The following is a 23579-nucleotide window of genomic DNA, read 5'->3' as shown; positions in this document are numbered from 1 at the left end:
CAGTACTTTCCCAGCTGGAAGAGAAGACAAAGGCAAACTAGGTTAATTGGTGAGAATGGCTGACAAAACGCATAATGTAGCCAAGCTAAACAAAAGAAGTGGACCAAGGAAAAACATACATTGCACATTTAGCCCCCTGCCACATGACATACATCATATTGCAGCATATAACATGGAAATGCAATTCATGAATATAAACCTGCTACAGAACCTCACTTTATATTTATTTGTATATATTATTATAATTAATTGCAAACTCTTTGTTAATATATAATAGAACCCACGGCCCTTGCTAGGATCAGGGCCCCATTATGCTGCATGCTACAAAAACACAGAGGTACAGCAAACATGGTGATCCCCGCTGATTCCATTGTATCTACTAGTGATCTATATTGAGTTAATAAATTCCAAGGCTAGAACACAGAGTATGGTTACAGAGCAGCAGCCATGTTATTCTGTATCAGCAAAAAGAACAGGAGTACTTATGGCTTTGTATGGTTAGTATCAGTGAGGTCTTCTAGACCAGAAGACTCAAATTATTATTATTCCATAGGACTGTATACTGATTACATACTTTTGAGATGCTGATCTCTGTTACACCAGTATAAATCCAGAGTAAGTCCATTAAGGATTATTAACTTACTCTGAATTTACATTAATGTAAATGAGAAGTGAATAATTTTTGCAATTACACACTGAAATCAGAATCTAGCTGTAAATCAGTTAAGATTTCTTGCCCTGTCAGGTAAATGAAATGAGAATTTGGGGCATCATGTTTGCTGTGGATATATGGATGGTGAGTCTTAATAACATGGTGTAGAGATTTACAATACTTGTGCATCTAGTGTAAACTACTGTACCTTGCATTTTATTAGCTGTGCAGTATTCTTGTGGCCTTGCTGGCTGAGGCCATTGTATGTCCACATTATTATTGTTAAACTTGCCTTTCAACAAAGTTCACGGACCTTTCCCACATTTCATCTTCCTGATGAGTCGTAGAGCGCTGTGTTTGCATAAGAGACCTTGTCTCTCTTGCATTAGCTGTAGTTATGTCAAGGTGAAATATAATTTGTGTAGCTTCCTAATAGATACAGAAGAATATTAAGTACATTTTCTTTATCACTTGTCACATCCATCACATCAGAGACATCGACAATGTCATTTATATACAGCCCAGGGTGCACCATCCCACGGGGAGCACTGGAAGTGACTGTGACACTGAGGAAGCTTGCCTGCTAACTACCCTTTTGTGGGATACAGCTTGTTTCCCCTGTAGGTCAGTCCCATTCTACCATGGCTGTGCTCCTCCACCTTTTCACACTCACTTTGGGGTGCGCCTCCTGGGAATTAGGAAGGGAGAAGTCCCTGCTCTCCCTTGGCTCTAGGGCTAATTGTGCCTGGCCTTTTTGTAGGATGCGTGGGAATGAGGGAGGTGCGCGTGCATACACTCATGTTCACGTTTAATGATTAGGCAGACACTGGCTGAAAATGATTTGGGAACATACTAGGAAGAATATCACTCAGAACTGGGCAGCAAAAGGTGAACAGTTTTCCTTTGTGGCATTATATTAATGCAGCAAAGGAGAGACCTCTTGGTCAATTGAAACAGATACCTGCTAACGCATGAGAATCTATCATAGAGTAGCACATTCACACAATCAGTATCCTTTTTATTGCAAGCATTTCCATTAATTGCTGAAGAAATTCATCACCTAGCTCATTGGCCTGTGTCCAAAAGAAAATGTGGAAATTAAGATGGCATTTAGTTTTAGAGTAAAGTTAGAAACTTGGAATTCTAATTTATTCCACACAGAGACAAATACTACCTGACGTTTGCAGAAACAAGTTTGCTGCATTCTTTCTTAGTCTAATCAAAGGTGCTATGATTTAGGAATAAATTAATTGGTCTTCATTTTTTTACAGCAGTACATTTATTTGGCTTAACATGGCAACTGCAGCCTGTAGAAGGGCAGCTCTATGAAAATGGAGTCAGCAAAGGAAACGGGGCCACAGAGTCCATGGATACCACCTACTCGCCAGTTGGTGGGAAAGTGTCTGATAAATCAGAGAAGAAAGGTAGGTGTGAGTATAGGGCAGGGAGGGAGGTTGGGAGTATTTACACTTTAATGCAATTTAGATTACATATTTGTCACAGTTTGGCTATTTTTAATTAAGGTTCAATCTCTTCTGTTATAATTTTAAACCAATCAATGGGTCATATTGTGCCACTGATTTTTTTTTTCAAACAGGGCCCCCCCCATTAAAATCAATGGATGGCTCAAGGTTATTCAGAAAGTGATGCTCATGGAACAAAATATGGGCTTTCATTTTGCAAAAGCAGTGATCTGATGAAAGCCAGCTTTGGGATCTTCAATGCCCATAGCTGAACAGGTCCCCTCTTGGTAACAACCCCCAGTGTGTGGGATTGAGGGCTATGCTGCTATGCAAATGTCTTGATCATCAAAACCAATCTTAGGCAGAATGAAAAAATTCAAGCTGTCCATTGAGAAAAAGGCCCAGCTTCCAGATCTTTCTCTTCTCCAAAACACTGTGTGAGTAGTGAAAAGGAAAGGAAAACATGACGATTTCACTCTCACTTGCCCACCTTCCCATCTCCCTTCATGTGGAAGGATAGAATTCCTATGCTTGTCTGACCATAGGTGGTAGATAAAATCTCCTTCTCATGATACTGGCACAGCAGGCAAATGAAGTAGAGAGAGCAAGGGGAAGGAGGAGAAATTGAGGAAACTGGGAGAACAGAAATCGAGAAAGACAAAGACCAGCCTTTTTTGGAGGGGAGGAGGTGAAGGGCAGAATCGAACTGAAGTCTTGTCTGCACTGTCCTACAGTTTAGTTTATGGGGATGTGAATAGCAGTGTGCACCAAAGTGCTGTGCTGAATTTCTCCCATGTGACTGCTGTGGGTGTGAACTAAAAGGTTCCTAGTTTGCATTAATGTAGTCCTGTTTTAAGAGCGCTACATTAAGGCGAACTAGGAACCTTTTAGTTCACACCTACGTTGTCCATGCAGCAGAGTTACGGTGCAGCACTTTGATGCATGCTGCTATTCACACCCCTCTAATCCGAACTGTAGGGCAGTGTAGACATGCCCTGAAGGCTCTGGCAATTATAGGGAATTCTCTGCCTTTTGTACAAATATAATAAATGCCACGGTCTCCTAAATATGAAACATGATGGGCCACTGTGGTAGCAATCCTTACGAAAGGCTATTACATCCCAGGACAATAAGCTTACAAATCAATGTGGCACAAGTAGAAAGAGACCGTGGAAGAAAAAGAAGCAATTGCAGTAACACACAAGGAGGTGACAGTATTGTCATTTCCATTTTTTCTTCAGAATGGATTGATGGTGAATTGCAGTACTGTATTTGTGCCCTGATTCCATGTGGGAAAGGGCCAAGTTATGTCATATACCTTGTACTTGACTTTATTAAATCACTTTATCAATATACTTCAGATTTAACAAAAGCTTTTCTGGAGCATTTGGCTTCTCAAGGGAGATTTATAGAAAAGGTTCCCTGTGCAAACAAGTTAAATTACAGCATTACCAATCAGTTAGATGTGGAGATTATTTATGTATGTGTGGGGCCGCTCTGTGGTAGGACAGAACTGTTCCACACGATTCCACAGAAATGGCAAAGCTTAGAAGTGTGCAGCATCTGCAGTGCTTCCCAGGAGGGTGCATCAACTAGTTCCACAGCAGTGCTGAAGGGATTTAGACTGTTCTGCCACCTCTTCCCCCTACTTCTTGTTGGGATGGGGCACTGACAGGGAGTATTCCCTACACATGTGGAGACGCATGGAAAAAGGCTCCATGAGTCCAGCGCTACAACTTTTGTGAACTCATGGGTGTACATTCCGGTCTGAATATTTTCCGCTTCTAACCTTCATTTCCCCTCTTTTATTTAAATAGCCATCAGACACCATATTCATAATGTAGGGCCAAATCCTGCTTGTGCTAAGGAGAGGAAGGGGACGTTGGCAGCCCCTTATGCTTCAGCAGCATAACAGCTTCTTTACTTAGTGCCCATGAGTTTGGTAGACTGAGGACCTCTCTTTCAGGCTGTTCGGCTCACCAAAGTCCTAAATTAAAAGCCATAGCCAGGGCCTCAGCCAGCAAGCAGGTATACTGGGCGTGGCAGCATGCACTAACAAGAGACACACAACCTTCTTTATAAAAGAGTGGTAAAGTATCCCAGGCCACCATCCCTCCCTCCCGTTGTTTAGATGTATGAGCAGCACAGCTTGTCCTCCTTAATCTTACACACCTTCAGCAGAAAAGGATAGTATTTTGTCTGTCAACTTCAATCCTATAGAGATTTCACAGGAATAGATAAAACTGCCAGATATTCACAATCTCACAATTTCCCATCCCTGAGTGACATTGTGAGATGGTGTGCCAGCCTTTGAGAACGTATATGTTAATTAATCTTTTAATGAAAATCAAAGTTGCAAACTGGCAAAGCACGTTTCTTTAAGGAGGCATTTTGTAACATGCTGACCTGTGGCTGGGAGTTAATGTTTTGCAATGGAGCAATATGATTAAAAACCCAGGCATTCGATTGATGCTGGTACTTGGAGATTGTATGTCTCAGGAATCCATTATAATCAGCATACTGGTACTTTCGTGTGATAATTGGCATCTTGCTGTTCAGATTTTTACTTTCCTGAAGACAGAAGAGACTTGCAATTTAAGAATCTATCTTTTGCATTTGTTGTTATGGAACAGTGAAGGATTAAAGCCAGTCAGTGAAATTTGGCAGCTATTACGAAAACTCTAAAATATTTAAAATAATGTAATAATATATATTTTGTCTATGAACAAAATGTTAAGGTGAAAAAATGTCACTCAGGACAACTTCAGCAACTAGCATTGACATTTGGAAAGTTTATTTCACTGCAAACTTCTAGGAGAAGCAAGAAAACTAAGACAACAATAGTTTGTGCAAACTTTACATTCAGATACTTCCTTATGTGTACAATTGAATGCGTGCTTCGTTCAAAAGAGCTTAGAAAACAATGCTGAGAGATCAGTGGTTATGTGTCTTTCTGTGAAGTAGCAATGATGGTTCAATAAGTAAGAAAACATGGACTTTCTTCAGGCATGCTTAATCTAAACTAAGACCTCCTCAGCTGAAAGACAGTGAGATCTTTGGATAAGTATTGTTTCAAGACTGTCAGCACTGACACACAATTCAACCAAATCTAGTTACATCAAAATTTTTCTGTGCCTAAATCATAACATGCAGACATATTTAAAACCATGATATTATATACCTCCAACAAAGAAAGAAGCATTTTTGCTTTGGAGAGAAGTAAGGCAGTTACAATATTTTTTAAAGACCATGAACTCTGACCTACAATCCCATTAACTCAAAAAACAGTATTGTGTCCTTGACTTTATAGTTATTGCTCTAAAACCTTGTAATTGAATATTTTTAATTATCACATGTCAATACCATCAAAACATTCCTTAGTGCTTTACTTAGCCTAAGGTAACTGCTTGCAAAGAGACATTAAGATCTGATATCTCTCATGTCCTTGAAATGGGTGAGAGGTTTTCTTTTATTATACATTAGCCAAAGAGAGACATTTTCTTTTATTGTACAGTAGCCAAAGAGAGACTTATATATGTTTTTCTCCTCATTTTATTCTTGATCACACTAGAAAGCTTGAGTTCATTTTCAAACTCAAAATTCAAGAATTTGTTTGCTAGAGGAAACTGAAAAAAAATAGGCTAAACTCCTCCCCCCCAAAAAAATTGTTAAAGAACCAGTTTGAAATTATTATAATTTAAAGTAACATATTTACTTATGAATTCTTAGATAACTCATTCTGTACCCTACAAATAGGTGCTCTACAGTTGGGGTGGATACACGTGGGATAGCTCAGTGGTTTGAGCATTGGCCTGCTAAACCCAGGGTTGTGAGTTCAATCCTTGAGAAGACCATTTGCAGATTAGTCCTGCTTTGAGCAGGGGGTTGGATTTAGATGGTCTCCTGAGGTCCCTTCCAACCCTGATATTCTGTGTTTTATTCCTTATACAAATAGGTCCTACTTCCCATTCTGGTGATTCAAAGCAGCCATAAAGCCAGTAGATCCAGCACTCTGAGAAATTCCACTGCCTAGCAAATTACGTGTCTCCTCATTCAGAATGTTGTGTACTGCCTACACTTGTCAAAGTCCATGAAGGATCTCACCAAGGATCCTTATACTATTAATGTACTCTGGAAATAGCTGGCCACAATTTTACTAGTCCCGTTTTCTTTTTTTAGGATGCCATTTACAGTATTCCATATGCATTATAAAGGGTGAGATTCCTATTTCATTCTAGTTGTTCATCCTTTTCCCTCATGTTGATGCTTTATTGGGGGAGGTGATACAGAAAAGGAGTGGGCTGCTGAGTTCAGTCTCATGCTGTTAAATCATCCTAATAACATAGGACCCTCTCCTGCTTCTGCTGAGGTATGTGAGAGTTTTGCAATTCACTTTGATGGTTGCAGGATTGGGTCCATGGTTTGCAACCTGTCAGGATGCTAACTGTTGGCAAGCTAAAAAGAACATAAAGGAGTGATACAAGCCAACAAAGCATGTCAATTCATACTCAGTTTGAAATTGCCTCTTTTGTTCCTCCCCTAATATTTCAGCTCACCAGTTCAAGACGACATGTACTATGATGTCTGAAAATGTACTGCCTGCATAATGACAAGATGCCAAATATTGCGTTAGATATAATGCCTGTCTCTGTCCTCATGCCCTCCTGTGTTGTATACATCAACTACAAACCATTACCTTTAGCAACAATGTTCTTCTTTATTTTTCAGACTGGATTAGCAATATTATAGCAAATTTGTTAGGAATAGTGATTAGGAGAAATCCTGATTTATACTTCAGCTTTCACTGACCAGTCCTGATAGTCTATTCACTGTTTTCAATACTGTCCATTTATATACCTTATATTGTACATACCAGGCTGTGATCTGGAATAATTGACAGAAGGAGATACCCCAAGTGTATTCTATCAGTGCGTACTCAGTTGAAAGGCATACTCTGTTTGTGTGGCCTAATTTCTGTATGCAAAAACGTTCATTTTTCCCAGTTACATAGAGTCTCCTCTGCAATCATTAAAATCTAATGAAGTTTCCTGGAGAAAAGTGCTTTACAGTGCATAGCTGTAAATCTTGCTTGCAAATTAATTCATTGGTGGATTAACTGAATAATAATTAGCTAATTTCCAACATATTATTACTACTTAATAATTACCTGTTATTACCTACCTAGCCTATTATTTTCACACTTTGTGAATGTGACAGGTGATTGTTTTCTTTGTTTCTGGAAAATCAGTGTTTCAGAAAGGACGGGCCATAGACACAGGAGAAGTTGACATTGGAGCACAAGTTATGCAGACCATCCCACCAGGTTTATTCTGGCGTTTTCAGATTACTATCCATCACCCGGTGTACCTGAAGTTTAACATTTCACTTGCAAAGGACTCTCTGCTGGGAATTTATGGTAGAAGAAACATTCCTCCCACACATACTCAGGTAATTAATAATAATACCAGCAAGTCTATTGTGCTTTACACTTTCAGAGAGCTGTATCGGCATTAATATTCACAATGCTTTTATAAAGGAGGGAGAGAGAGATGTAAATATTAACAGTTCCATCCTTCCCCTCTTCAGCCAGCCTTACAGATTGTGGGCTCTTCTAAGCAAAAGGACAATGTAGGCGTATTAGCAGTGCTTATCACCCTAAAGTCAGTGGGGAGGGGACAAGGCATAATTCTGTTCCCCCTCTGCACCAACCAGCAGAGGGAAGGACATACTGTAAAACACCTCCTTGATCCACCACCGGGGCAGTATGATGCTGTGCCTATATGTAAAATAAAATCTATATAGCTTTAATCTTGTTCAGAGTTGAGTTCCTAGTATTTAGTTAACTGCGTTGTTGGACGTGCATGAGGAAAACTGCTCATGTGGTTAGTGTAAAAGAGATAAGCCAAAAAGGTATTCTAACCTCTAATAATAATGTTACTTCTCAATGTTTACTGTTAGCTAGGACTTTGCAAGAGGAAACCTAGCCATGCCGGAAGAACCTGATTCATCACTGTCCATACTGAAATATTGTGTAGTCTTAATATATTTGGAATATTAAGTTAACATTTCTGAAGTATAATTAAATCATATTTCATCTGTGCTGTAGCAGGATCACAGTTTATGGGACATATTTCAAATACATATATTTTATGCCCAAATATATTTAATGCTAGCATTTCTTTAAATTAAATGTTGTTAGTAGATAATTAATGGATTTAATCTCAGAGGTGCTGAACACCCACAGCTCTGATTGTCTTTAACTGGAGTTGTGACGGAAAATCGGGCCCCCGAATACCTACAAATATTTAAACTATTTTATATTTCCATTAAATGGGAATTTTTAGAAGGTTTTTATCTTTTCAGATGTACTGAAGGCCTGACCAGCGCCCACTGAAGTCAACTGGATCTGGTCCTAAAACTGTCAATGGCTACTCCAATAAATGTTACCAATTTTTCTATAACAAGAAATAGATTTCATGTATTAACAAAACTGACCACAAAGAAAGAGAAATATAGAGACATCTAAATATTTAGTATTTTTAAAGGCCAATCATTTTCACATCTGGGTGCCAAAAGTTAGGTTTCAAAATCCATATTTTGGCTCTTAAATCATACAGGTGCCTAACCGTAAGCAATAAAGTTTGAAAATGTCAGATCTACCCCCATTACACAGGTGTAATTCTGGAGTTAATTTATTGGCTTCACTTGAGAGAGTCTAGATTTACACTGGTAAAACAGATCAGGATTTATCTGTAATAACACTTATTTAGAATGAAGAATGGAAGGTTAACAGAGTTGCGCAACTGCTACCCACATTAGTGAACACTTAATCAAGCAGTCCCTTTGAGGGTAACCCTTTCTGACTGAGACATTCACAGTAGATTTGTCTGGTTTAAAACACTATAAAAATTCTCTAGTTGGATAATTTTTGCTATTATTATTTCAGTTTGATTTTGTAAAACTGATGGATGGAAAACAGTTAATTAAACAGGAACCAAGGAGCTCAGAGGAGTCTCAGCATGCTCCTAGGAATTTGATCTTAACATCCCTGCAAGAGACAGGTTTCATTGAATATATGGATCAAGGAGCTTGGCACATGGCATTTTACAATGACGGAAAGAAAATGGAGCAAGTATTTTTATTAACTGCAGCAATTGGTAAGAACAGTTACTCTGCCATTCCCATTCTGGTTGTTGTGTTAAAAAGCTGCGTTTGAAAAGGAATTATTGAGCCTGATTTCCAATCTGATTTAAATAGATTTTACTTTGTTTTGATTACATTCACTTCAGTGTGTTTACTTCTCATCTACACCAGGGAAAGAGGAGAATCATGCCTCACATTAAAAATGGACATTATGAATTAATTAAGCCTTAACCTTTGGTATACCTTAAAATCATTATATACTAGTGTTGAACGTCTACATATTTTCTGGGGCTTTTAATCTGTTGCAAGAAATTACAGAGGAAATGGCTGTGCTCCCTGTGTATGTGGCACCCACACACTCTTTAAAAAAAAAAAGGCGTTGTATGATGTTTTTCTTGTCTAGTAGGCAAGAGTTAATTAGGAAACTGTGCCCAGCATTGTGCTGACATTATTGATAAGGATGGGGTGTGTACATAATAAAGAACCAGAGGACGCCATTTGGCTTGGTTCCATTGAAAACATAAGAAGGCAGGGAGGTGGGCTGCAGGAAGTGTTTGCTAAACAGAAAAAAGCAATAGAAAAAAGAATGCTAATTTTGAGGGGTTATTATAAATAATGGAGACTAAAGACAAAGCATAGTATTTTAATAGTTTAAAAAACTGAACCGCTTTCTGTTAGAGACACTATGTACTTTTGTTATTCAGCTAATTAAAAAGGTTCAAGAAGTACAAGATTTGCTCAGTAAGAAAAATATAAAACAGTTTTTGCACCCTTTTTGTCAACTATACAGTGCCACTCTTTGGTACACAAATATCTACCTGCAGTAGGAAACTATCTGAAGATACTCTGTGTTGTCCTTTTGGTAAATCTACCTGCAGTTAATCTTTTTTAGTTCATTAAAGAGGGGACATTGTTTTACTAACTTTAGCTATTGTTGGTGAGTAGTTCCCACAAATAGGGTCTGTTACTCGAAGTTTAATTTAAGGTACAGTACTTTAGTATTTCCAGCAGTCTTGGTTTGCTATAAGACTTGAACCAATTTGCCCTTTAGTTAACCTGTTCAACCATATGTTTAGCAAGATGTCTTTACCTGTAATGGACATGCCATCTGCTCTCTAACAATTAGGTTCTATTTTTACTTAATGCTAAAAACCTTCATGTGTGGGCAGGGGAGAGTGCCATTCAAACACTAAGATGATCAGGGACTTCACTCAAAGTAATCAGAAAGGCAATAAGGAATTGTAATGGTGAATTTAGTCTAAAAAAAGACAAAATTTGCTGTGTTTAGAGTGGAAAGTGAGCCTCTTACAAGCAAAAGAGACATTATCATTTAATCCCTTGTGTGTGTTAGCCTGTAATTTAGCATTGGAAGAGTTTCTTTTGCATTTTTCAATCCCAAGGAAGGCTAAAGATAAAGTTTGCCTCCGCACTGAAATATCATAGGCTTTACCCATGGCATTTAGGGATTTCCACCAAAATCTAATGAGAGCATCTAAGAACATAAGAATATCCATACTGAGTCATACCATTGGCCCATCTAGACTAGTGTCCTGTCTTCCAACAGTGGCTGATGCCAGCTATTTCGGAGGAAATGAGCACAACAGGGCAATTTATCAAGTGACTCATCTGCTTTCATCCAGTCCCAGCTTCTGACAGTCAGAGGTTTAGGGACACACATAGCATGGCATTGTGTCACTGACCATCTTGGCTAATAGCTATTGATGGGCCTATCCTTCATGAACTTATCTAATTCTTTTTTAAACCACCTTCACAACATTCTCTGACAATGAGTTCCACAGGTTGACTGCATTGTGTGAAGAAGTACTTCATGTTTGTTTTAAACCTGCTACTTATTAATTTCATTGGGTGACCTCTGGTTCTTGTTCTATGTGAAAGGGTAAATAACACTTCTTTATTCACTTTCTTCAACTATTCATGATTTTATAAACCTGTATTGTATCCCCCCCCTCCCCCCCGCTTAGTTGTCTCTTCACTAAGATGAAGAGTTCTAGTCATTTTAATCTCTCCTTATATGGAACTTATTCCATACCCCTAATCATTGTGGTTGCTCTTCTCCGTACTGCTTCCAATTGTAATATATCCTTTTTGAGATGGAGCAACCACAACTGCACACAGTATTCAAGATGTGGGTTTACCATAGATTTATATAGTAGCACTGTGATACTTTCTGTCTTATTATCTATCCCTTTCCTGATGGTTTCTAACATTTGGTAAGCTTTTTGGACTGCTGCTGCACATTGAGCTGATGTTTTCAGAGAACTATTCACAATGATTCTACAATCTCTTTCTTGAGTAGTAACAACTAATTTAGACCCTATCATTTTGTATGTATAATTGAGATTGTTTTCCAATGTGCAGTACCTTGCATTTATCAACATTGAATTTCATCTACTATTTTCTTGCCCAGTCACTCAGTTTTGTGAAGTCCCTTTGTAACGCTTCACAGTTAGCTTTGAACTTAACTATCCTGAATAATTTTGTATCATCTGCAAACTCAGTCACCTCACTGTTTTTTTACCCTTTTTCCCAGATCATTTATGAATATGTTGAACAGCACTGGTCCCAGTACAGATCCTTGGGGGACCCCACTATTTACCTCTCTCCACTGTGAAATTTGTTCATTTATTCTTGCATTTTGTTTCATATCTTGTAGACAGTTACTGATCCATGACAGGACCTTTCCTCTTATCCCATAACTGGCTATTATGCTTAAGAGTCTTCAGTAAGAGACCTTGTCAAAGCTTTTCCAAAAGTCCAAGAACACCACATCAGCTGGATCACCCTTGTCCACATGTTTGTTGACACCCTCATAGAATTCTAATAGATTGGTGAGGCATGATTTCCCTTTACAAAAGTTGTTTTGACTCTTTGCCAACATATGTTCTTCTGTGTGTCTGATCTGTTGAGATTTAGCATCTCTGTATATCACACCAAACAGGAGTAATTGCACACAGGTGTCTGAAACAGTACTCCATTATTTGCTAGCAAACTTCCTCAAAGTAATTTAGTCTTTTCACTGGGAAAACAGGAAGAAGAAATATGGCTTACTTTTTGCTACTATTGAGGAGTTAGATGCTGAGGACTTAGGCTACTGAAGAAATATCACATTAATCAGCAAACTCTCCTTAATTCCCTGAAGAATTTGGTAAAAGAGCAAACTGAGCTAACAAGTATCAGGGGTAGCCATGTTAGTCTGTATCCACAAAAACAACAAAGAGTCCAGTGACACCTTAAAGACTAACAGATTTATTTGGGCATAAGCTTTTTCAGATGCATGGAGTGAAAATTACAGATGCAGGCATTATATAATGACACATGAAGAGAAGGGAGTTACCTCACAAGTAGAGAACCAGTGTTATAAACTAACAAGAACTTGTAAGCAGCAAGAGTTTCCAGATTGTATCTCAGACCCCTCACGTGAGCAATGTGATTCTAGAAAGAAGTCACTCAAAGAGGATGCAAATTAAGATTACCTAGTTGTATTTTTCCAAGTAAATGTGTGGAGGAAAATCTGCTGCTGGAGTATTTGAACTGAAAATAATTTTCACCATTTCACATTTTTTGCCATCTATGTATCTTTTTGCTCCTTCACGTCTCCATGCACAGTTGATTGTCCCTCAACTGCTATAAGATCCAGTGAAATTGGTAGCACCTTTCGTCTTTTAGAAATGTTTATTAATCATAAACCGTCTTCCCTCAAACTTTCCTCAAGTTTGGATCTGGATTCAAAGCTAGTCCTTGTCCCTACAAAGGAATGAATCAAAAAATCCAGGGAGTATAGAAAGAAGTGTTACTAACAAACAGTGATTCTGTCTGTGAAGAAAGTTTTAATCTCAGAAATACTGGGTTTTTCACCTTTGAACAGACAGCTATATGTAGGATATGGACAGCTGTTTGTGTGCTAGTGCATATCCACCTACCTGGTGTAAGTTCATTGGGTGAATCAGCCCAAATCAAAACACAGTAATCTGCAAGAGCCAACATAAATCAAACCAAGTTACCATAAGCAAAAAATAAATAAAGATACTTATGTCAATTAGGTATGCAGTTATATCACTTATTTTGACTAGTTAAGTCTGAATTTCAAAAGAGTATTGAAATATTCCAAACATATGAGCCTCTTCCCTGAGGTAAGGTTCTCCTTCCTGGCCCAGCGATGATGAGCAGATATTCTACTTTTCACAGAAGATCTTTTTCATGCAAAAGGATGTCCCATGTCCTTCTCTCCATCTTCAGAAGTCCTTCTTGTGCTGAAATCAAGGCTTCTTTCTTCTCCTACTATTAATGTCTAGCACTACCCAATAGTCTGTCTGCTAGGCTCTGCTCCTGGCACTCTCTGCAACAATTGTATGCTTTGTATGGGTCTTGCATCCAAGAACTGACCTGGTTCCACCCTGCTTGTTTTGTGAGAGCTAACATAACTGAAGCCTTACATTTGTGTGGCTGCATGGTCTTGATAGATAGCTATTGTATTGATCTACAGTACTGTACACATTGAAAGACTATGGGAAATATGAATGTAGATAAAGAATGATTAACCATTGTATAGATGCAGCTTTAAGGACCTGTAATCCATAATGGTTTCTTCTCCAAAGCTGGAAGTTGGAATGATCTCCAAGTTTAGTATAAGATTTAAAGAGATTTACTTCTGGAGACCTGAACCTCAGCACTGATTTACTGAAGTGAATTTAATCACATCAGATTTTGCCAATCAGATAACTAAACTACATTAAACTACGCTTTATTCATCCCTTTTTTATAAAAGTGGGAACCCTTCTCTCCAAAGAAAGTTAACTACAGTCTTAAATGAACTGCCCAATGCCTTTCTTCTGTAAACAGACTTAAATTAATGAAAGAAAATAAAAGAATGCATTTAAAGTAAACTGAGAATTTCTCAAAAATGAGTTAAGTTCTTCTAAGGCTTTTAATGGTGGTGAATTTAACACAAAGACTTACTTTCAAAGCTTTCCACTGTAACATATTACAAATTAAATGTTACTTGTTACATCTAAGCTGTCAAGACAAATCTAATATTTGTTTCTTGAACAAAAAACTTTGCTTGATGCTGCCTATGAATGAAAATGAACAGTTTGTGTCAGCAGCTTGTTTGGATCTTGAGAAATGTATTGCAAATGGTTGTGCTGTAGGTGACACACATTTCAGAAGGTAGTTCATTCCTTTTATTGCTTACACTTTTCTTTATAAATAGAAATCATGGATGACTGTTCCACTAATTGCAATGGGAATGGAGAGTGTATCTCAGGTCACTGCCACTGTTTCCCAGGATTCCTCGGGCCTGACTGTGCAAGAGGTAATTTCCTATTAACTGAGTTAAAATACAAGATGATTAGCATGATTTTTAATATGAATCTAGTGCTTGTGAAGAATGTCAGACTGATGGTCCAGAGACTAAAGACTTGCTAATGTGCCTTTAACCCTCAGATGGAGGGCCCCTTCAGGTGATGCTTAGGGTAGCCCCTGTCCATTCAATCTTTGCCCAACGGGATGCCAATTAAGGCCAGATGTAGTCAATTTTGTCATGTGGCCATCTGTCCTCTGCAAATTGGAATAAAACTATCAAAAACCCATTCACATAAGCCGCAAAACAGCTATCAGATACTAATAACTTTTAGTTACTACTAATGTGGATTTGAACAGCAACAGGTGAAAGTTTCTCTATCCTCTTAGCAATCCACAGTTTCTCCTACCTCTCCCTCTGGCCATTCTGTAATTTTAAAATCCAAAAGGAAGTGTATTTAGTATTTAGTTTATGATTTTTTTTTAATTACTAACAAACATGTCTTGTTAGAAAAAGGAATAGATGTAAAACCACCTATTCTATGCCCTAAGACGGGGAGTGCCAGAAATTAAAGAGAGGGAAGTATTTTTTCCCAAAATCAAAAATATCACTTCCCTGATATTTTAAGGGAGATAAAGAAGGAAATAATCCCGATTCACTGTAAAGATCAAGAGTGAACTCAAGCTGCACTAGTCTTTCACATAAATGGCTGTAATAATTGGTGGGTACAGTCTTCTGAATATCTGTGTGTATGGAGGTTCTCAAATCTATTCTACTCTTCTCTCAAATTTAAGATCAATTTTACGTCAACATTATACTTTGGCTCAGAGATTGTTTGTAGAACTTTTCATCTCCAGGTTTCTGGTTTACATATAAAACTTCAATAATCTTAAAGTTGTTCAGTGGCGTAAAGAAAATAAGTGGGTGGTATCTTAGTTCACAGTTAATGGGTATTAACATCACAAAAACCATCCCTACAGTTAGCACTAAGAAGCATCTTTGTGGGAAGTCTCACTAAAGAGATCAAAAAGTAGGCAGAGAGACTGAACTATGGTACCATCTTCTTTATCTGCAGAGCTGCCCATTGTAGGTCAGTTAAGGTACATTAGTGGAGCAGAATGGAGAAGCTGGCACTGTAGTGGAACATGTTTATTGATAAAAATAATTCACATTCCAAAGCTTTCAGTCTGGCCCCTTTTGCAAAAACTAAAATCACATTGCCAGTAAATGCAATACTATAATTAAAGAATGATAAATGCAATAAATGTTAATACCTTTAAGAATTCAAATATAGCTCGGAAATCTAATTATTTGCCTTCTTCAGATTCATGCCCAATACTGTGCAATGGAAATGGAGAATATGAGAAAGGTCACTGTGTATGTCGCAATGGATGGAAAGGCCCAGAGTGTGATGTTCCGGAAGAACAATGTATTGATCCAACCTGCTTTGGCCATGGTACTTGCATCATGGGAGTATGTATTTGTGTCCCAGGATACAAAGGAGAAATTTGTGAGGAAGGTTTGTGCCATTTCTCTTATTTCTACCTTTTTAGTGTGTTTTGTTTAAATTGATGCGACCTTTGGAATTTAAGTCCTTAGGAAACCATGTCGATTTTAATTACCTTTGAGAAACATTAAGATGCTTCCTAATCTTAACTTAACTGGGTCACAGGAAGCATGTTAAGCTTCCCAATCTTAATGAAAGTCAACGGGAATTAGACATCTAGTTCTCATTTGTCAAGGAATATAGAAAACTTTGTTGGGGGCTCAAGTTACAAAAAATAAATATAACAACAGTGGTTGAATATTGTTTTTCATACCATCTAATTATTATTGCAGGGACAATCCTCTGCCAACTCAGTTTGTTCTCTACAACCCAGGAGAACAGTTTGCTGAGTGAGGGTTACCTGCCTGTACTTCTCCCAATATTTCTACAGCCAGGCGAGCAGTTTCCCTCTCCAAGGTAGAGCACTCATCCCATCTCACCCCTTGGGTCAGGGTATGATGCTGCAAAGGGTTTTCTCTGGTTCCTCCTACTGGCCCTCTGCCTCTCAATGGGTCTTCCGTGGCTCTGTTCTCTGGCCATGTCACATAAAGTTCAGTCCCCCTTTGGGGTAACAAAAGGTCCAACTGAAAGTCCAAGCTAAATGTCCAAGCAGTAATTCTTCCACCCATCTCAGATTCCACTGAAGAGTTCTTACTGGCCCTCCTTCACAAAAACCTAACTTGCTCCTGCAGAGTTACTCCTCTGTTGCTTGCTGAAGTATCCTTGGCTGTCTGGTTCTTCATCAGGGTCTCCTTCCCCGGAGCCTAATCTGCTCCTGCATTTGGGCTTAGGGGTTGGTAAGAAAACCCAAGCTCACCTTGTGTTGCTTCCCACAGCTTGTGCTCAACACAGCCTCTCTTTGGTTCTTAGGCCTCTGGCTTCTCCATTCTTTGCTGAACTTATAAGTCTTAAACCGTCTCAGGTTCTACTGAAGTACTTTTACTGAGCCTGTCTCAGGGCCTCCCCCACAGTAGCTCAACCTGCTCCTTCAGAATCTCCCTTTGTTGTTTCTTGTCTTAGCAGGTATTCCCTCACTGCTTCGTTTCCCCGGGTTCTCTGGCAGCTTCCTCTAGGGATCCCCCTGGTCCTTGTAGGCCCTAGTTAAGGGCTTCCCCCACAGGAGCCTGTGCTGCTCTCTGTAGGCCCTCCTACCTGACTTCCTGCCTGTTTTCCTACCCCCAGGAGAGTTCTGCCTTCTCTCTCCCAAACTGAGTTCTCCATTCTGTTTGTATAGTCTTTTCCTAACTCTCTCACAGCTGATGTCGCTAATTATCATTAAGTCATCATATCACCATCTGCTGGGGGCTAACTGCTAGGTCACAAGAAAGGCTGAGCCTGGGTTGCCTTAATGCGCCAGCCAGCCTGTCATACTGTCCTTCCACAGAGGCTTATGATCTTCCTGCTTTTTCTTTGCAGGAGGTTCTCTGATCCCCTCTCTAGGGAAACCATGGATAGGTTCAGCCAGCTGCCACTCCTCTGGGGCTGATTCCCAGAGCATCCTGATTGGCTCTTTCCTTCCTCCCACTGCCAATCCCACATGACTTTCAAGTGCTCTTTTAACAAAGGGATGTGGGAGGCCAAACATGATGGAGCCATGCTTTGATTCTTTGGCTGTCCTTTAGCGGCCTCTGACCCCAGTCCTATTATGCATAGGAAATAAATGGCCTCCAACTGACATCTAATTTATAGTCTTTTCCTTGTCAGTCTGTGGCTAAGAGAAGAACCCAGAGGGTTACAAAGCAAAGTATAAAATCAGATGTTTTTTAGTGTAATCAATAGATCAAGGTGTAGGCTGTTTCTTCATTCTGTCACCTAGACTGTTCTGCAAAGAACACACTGACTGTATAAAACCAAGAGGCCAGCTAAATGCTCCCATTTGCCATGTGTGTGTTTTTAATTCAGCAATCTATGCCATTCTTTTCTTTAAGTTAGTAGTGACTGAGTGAAAAACAAAAACAAAGGTGCTAAAATGAAATCATTTAACATTGGTGAAATAAGAAGAAAGAAGCTATGCTTCTAGTAACAGGTGGATCAACTTCTGCTGGTTGTAGCATTCACCTGTTTCTACCATCATATAGAACAGGAATCAAAAGTCAGTTGCCTGATACTGTTAGCATTTCTGAAAGACCTCATCAACCACAATATAAACCTTTTACTGTGCATAACTTTGAAAAACAACATTCTTGCTGTTCATCCTTGTCGACGATTTTCAGTGGCTCCATTATTATTAAGCTAGTGACAGCATACTTTGTTTCCACTAGTGTACAGCTTTTAAATGCAAACTACTTTTGACTAAGTACACAAATGAAACTTTCACACAATCCAGATTCTTTAATTGGAAAAAGGCGTGAGACAAATATGACAGGAAAATATCAATCATGAAGCAGCTGATATTCTTAAAAAGGCCACAAAGAATGTTAATACATGTATTCAGTACTCTGGAGAAAAGATTAAAATAGGAAAGCCAAATGAAAATATTACGTGTTGTCTTATACAAAGATGTGCACTGCGAAGCCATCATACTGAACAAACTAAAACTGCACTTTTAAGTGGGTAGAGGTGGACTGCAACTTTTTTTAGCTGCTTTTTTGCAACTGCTTTATTTGATCTTGATTTTTCAAAGTGGCTGAAAAAGAGTCCAAACAAATTCACAAGTTCAGTTATTCAGAATCAGATACTGGAAATCTTACAATCTCTTACAATCTTAAGATTTCTAGAAAGTTGTATGCAATTATGGTAGATGAAACAAGAGACATCAACCCAGAGCAAGTGGTTTTATGGCTGCAGTTTGACATGAATGTACATGAGGAGTTCATTGGATTGCACAATGTAGCCTATACATTAGTGGAGGTAATTGTGTCAATAATAAAGATATATTATTGTGTCTAAATCTGAGGATCAGCAACTGTTAACAGAAAATGCTATGCTGGTGCTACTAACATGGCAAACTTAATGTCAATTTTAGCAACCAGAGTGAAACCAGTGAGAGACTATACAAGAGCTAAATATTATTTATTATGTACTCACTGTTGTAGCGTGATTTGCATGAAATGTTCTATTTCAGGACATTAAATATGAAGTGTTAAGTGTATCACCAGGCATCTGTATCTTTTCTCCAACAAACTGCACTGTGCAGAAGCCCTGGCTTCACTTTCTGAAAACTACCTTGGACTGTGTGCAGACTGAGATGTTGTGAAGAACGCAACAAAAGATCCTGAAACAAAACTTCAAATTGGTTTCGTAACAGCTCACACAGAAAAGTTTAACTTCCTCGCTGATATTGAATTATGTCAGAAAGTCCAAAACATGGTAGACAGTCCGTGTAAAACTCTATAAGTGTTAAATGTTTCAGCAATAGAAGGCCAATCTGTTACAAAGATGACACTCACTTCATCTGATTGGATGGTCCTAAGTAAAAGCTATAATTTTATCTGGGAGCACATCCATCAAAAAAGTTTAAAGTTTGAGATAGTTGGAATGCCTAAACTTCCAAGAAAGAGAGAAATTGCCAAGGAAATGCAAATAGGGACTGGAGAACCCAGCTGTATAAATTCAGCAAAGGAATGTTAAAAGAATTTCTTTGAAGTAGGTATAATCTTAAAATGTCCACTATTAAATCACAATTTGTACAGAAAGGCTACAAAAGTATTTAAAATCTTGAAATTCTCATAACCGCACCAAATCTAATAGAAACGCAGGTTCCAAATCAGCTTTGGTTGTATGGTTCTGATTTCAGCTATGATCAAAAGATTATTCATCTTCATCCATTGGAAGCCAATTGTCAGCTTATAAAAGAGTCATTCAAATCAGTTCAGAAATATCTGTGTTTGTCAGTCAAACCAAACATCCACTGTCTTCCAAAGTGGTGAAACTGATTATAACGCTCTTGGTGGGACTGGCAACCAATGTTTATTTTAAAGCAAACTAAAGGATATAATTTCTTCCCAGTTTACAGAATTTAGCTGCACATCTCCCAGTTGTGAAATACATATACATTTGAAAGATATCCTGATTGCTTGTATATATTAATGAGATTTGGTGTCATGTGGCCTGTTAGAGAAGTAATCCATTTTTAAGTAATCTAAGGGACTGATCCTGTGAAGTGCCTAAAGCCATCAATGTGTACTGAAGTCAACAAGAGCATTTAACACTTTGTAGGAGGTGGTCAGCACCTCATGGGAGCAGGCCCAGAGTCTTAATCCTGCTCCAGCTTCTTGGGTGCAGAGGGCTGACAGAGAGAAAATACTGTGATTCTTCTGCGCGGGGAGGTCAGGAATCCACAAACTTGCACATGGAATCTGCATCCCCTATATTGTGTAGCTCCTGACGTGTGTAGGAATCCACGAACTTGTAGATGGAATCTGAATCCCCCATATTGTGTAGCTTCTGACGGATGATAAATAATTCGCCACTACAAGGATCCTCCAGTCCTCCCACTGTGTCTGCAGAGAGGAGGAACAAAGGATTTGGAGATTACAGAATAGCTGCCTTGGAGTCTTTTGGCCCTACTCCATAACCTGGGCTGTTTCTCAGAGTTGCTGTTTCCTATATCCCTGCAGAGTTTCTCATCAGCCAGCTGAGTTATTCAGGCTGGAGTCTGGGTGGAGGTTAAACTACAGGGCCTGTTTAAAAGTTTCCATAATAAAGATGTGCTGGATTTATACAAAAGTCTATAAAGGCTCCACAGGAGTAATTAACACCTAAATTAAAATTATTCACTAGAGCTTGCTCAGTTCTTAAGGAACAATTTAGTCCAAATTTAGAACAAACTTAGCCCTTTTGTCTGTTTGCAAATTGTTCGTCTGTGATTATGATTTGTATGAATGTGGTTATTATCTGCGATTGCCCAGTGTATATATTTTGTGAACATGTGAGCTCTTCATAGTGAGTGTTTAGTTAAGGATTCATTATTCGAGATTGGTGGATGGCCAGGTGACATTGTTTCAGGAACAGATTCTTGGTTGCAAAGCCAAAATTCGCTTTCCACAGATATTTGTAAGAATAAAACTTTTCTTTTCCAAAAGGAAACAAAATATGGTGCAAACGTACCAAATGATAAACACTAATCAGTATTCCAAAAATGTTAAGTAGTATCTCTCCCCACTCTGTGCCTAGGTCTACTGAAATACCAGTATGGCTCATAATCTGCATTTTAACAAATTTTCCGTATAAAAATGGACCTGACAGGTGAAACCATAATGATCTCTGGCGGTGTCTATCATTGCATGAAGATTTCATTGGCTTCTCATTTTCAAGAGTGAAAAAAAATGTTATGCATATTTCTGGCTGTGACTTAAAGGAAATGTGGACAAAGGCTGTCAGTTGGTTATATGCACACACTGATGTGTCTGAGTATCATAAAAGATTCACTGTTGTTCATCATCTTGTGTAACATACATAGAGTAGTTTAAATTATAAATGTAATTAATTGAGTTAAATAAAGGTGAAGTGGTAACCTTAATTTCTTAATTTCCTGCAAATTCAAATCTAATGAGCCTGAATAAAGACTACTAAAGTGAGTTGTTTAAACTACTAATGTGAGTAAAGGTTCCAAGATTTGGCCTTTTATAGCACTTTAGTATAGTTTTGTTTCCTCTATATCTGTTAATATTGCTCTGCTTGAACAATACGTATGCAGAGGAGCCATTTTATTGCCTATTTAAAACAACCGTTTATGTTGTATATTAGAAAATCAATGTAAAAGTGTCAGTGAGGTTCACTATTTTATGTATTTCTCCCCAGAGGATTGTTTAGATCCTATGTGCTCTGGTCATGGCGTCTGTGTTCAAGGGGAATGTCACTGCTCTGCAGGCTACGGAGGAGTAAACTGTGAGACATCTCTTCCTGTATGTCAAGAGCAATGCTCAGGCCATGGGACTTTCCTTGTGGATACTGGTGTCTGTAGCTGTGAGCCTAAGTGGACAGGTTCAGACTGCTCAACAGGTATAGTTTAAAATTTTTCTTTTTTAAGTAAAGACTGAATTTCTTGTGTTTTCTATTCAGTTTCTGTTAGGAAATATAACTACACCAATGTTAATTAAAAAAACAATTAAAACAATCCAATATGGGACTTTCTGGGACGTGAATATGGAAATTAATTTGGCAGCTCCTGGTTTTCATGTTGACGTGTTGCAAAGATAAATTAGGTTTTTTTCCTGTGACAAGCACTGTGATTTCATGACTGTATAACAGCTAGGGCACTAGTCCTGTGAGGGTCTGAATGCCTTTGCTTTCAGTTTGAATTAAGAGTGCTCAGCACCTTTCAAGATCAGGTCTTCAATGCATGATAATAATCCACAGCAGCAAAGGAGACCACGAAAGTATCAACAGTCCTGGGATGAATGGAAGAACATTGCCTACATCCAGTAAATCATGGGCAAAAATAAATTCTAAAAGAAAAATAAATTTCCATCTGCTGTGCTGGGATAAAAACTAACTTGTTACTTAAAGGGCCATCAAGGTTTAATTCCATTCAATTTCTTTAAATGTAGAGATGATCTCACTATGTACTTTTAAAAGAACTGACTGTGCTCGGGACAAGAAGCTATTTAGCATTTTATTCCTGTAATAGATCATGTTGTTTCCAGGGTGCATGTCTTTGTCATTTTTTTATCTTTTGCTCATAGCTTATGAGGCTCAGTCGATGATTGTAGCATTAGCTGTCCTCTCTCTCTCTCTCCCCCCCCCCACAACACAAACTAGATCTGAATGATAGATTTTTCTGAATACTTTGCAGTGCCTCTAATGGTCCAAGCTTGCAAGGTTCTTAGCATTTCCAGGGAGTTGCCATAGACCTTTCAATCCCACTGGAGCCAAGCATGTAGAATTGGACCCTATTTCTTCCTTCCAAATGCACAGATAACATTAATGACAGTTAAGTACAGGTACATATGGGAAAAGACCTAGTGTTTTCTCTGTAAATGTATCACTAGCTAGAAGCCTCCATTCAGCAAAGCAATTAAGCATACATTTAAGTCACATTGAATTCATTAGTTAAGCTCATGCTTAAGTGTTCTGATGAATTGGGACTATAGTGCCCAAACTATGAGAACTTTTATAAACTGCAATATACTGAACTGCCAATAATTTTGAATGGTCAGTGAATGGTTGCTCTAAAGACTCTTCAGCATTCAGTCCATGACATGGGATTAATAATACCTTTCATCTCATTATGAGCCCGTCAGATATGATAGTTCCGTTGATAAGAGTACTGTCTATTGGCTTTCAATAATATGGAAACCCTAATGCCCACATTTTCATTAAAAGTGTCTCATTATATGCTGAAAATGTTCCCTAAAGTAATATACTAGTATGTCCATTAATAAAAACAGATAATAAGAGGAGCTGGTTCTGTGACTGCATGTGATTATTGTTGCCAGGAAACTGGTTCCTTGTCAGTAGAGAGAGTGGTCCAGATCCTGAGTCCAGCTGAACTGCACACAGGGCGGGGTGCAA

General features: G+C 38.5%; 1 protein-coding gene across 11 annotated transcripts in view; it reads left to right on the top strand.

Annotated features, from left to right (window-relative positions):
* Nucleotides 1–23579, top strand: part of TENM1 (teneurin transmembrane protein 1) — a 1412425-nt gene that overhangs the window by 1224046 nt on the left and 164800 nt on the right. For 9 of the 11 annotated variants that reach the window (XM_050964456.1, XM_050964455.1, XM_050964458.1 and 6 more), the window contains 6 exons: nucleotides 1924–2076; nucleotides 7364–7563; nucleotides 9062–9272; nucleotides 14489–14590; nucleotides 15903–16097; nucleotides 21867–22067. In XM_050964456.1, the coding sequence (XP_050820413.1) occupies nucleotides 1924–2076; nucleotides 7364–7563; nucleotides 9062–9272; nucleotides 14489–14590; nucleotides 15903–16097; nucleotides 21867–22067 (1062 nt within the window). The remainder of the gene's footprint in view (nucleotides 1–1923; nucleotides 2077–7363; nucleotides 7564–9061; nucleotides 9273–14488; nucleotides 14591–15902; nucleotides 16098–21866; nucleotides 22068–23579) is intronic. The other 2 variants (XM_050964453.1, XM_050964457.1) reach the window with 2 other exon arrangements.

Source organism: Gopherus flavomarginatus, chromosome 8 (genome assembly GCF_025201925.1).
Source record: "Gopherus flavomarginatus isolate rGopFla2 chromosome 8, rGopFla2.mat.asm, whole genome shotgun sequence".
Classification (NCBI taxonomy): Eukaryota; Metazoa; Chordata; order Testudines; family Testudinidae; genus Gopherus; species Gopherus flavomarginatus.
This window is presented reverse-complemented; position numbering and strand designations above follow the sequence as displayed.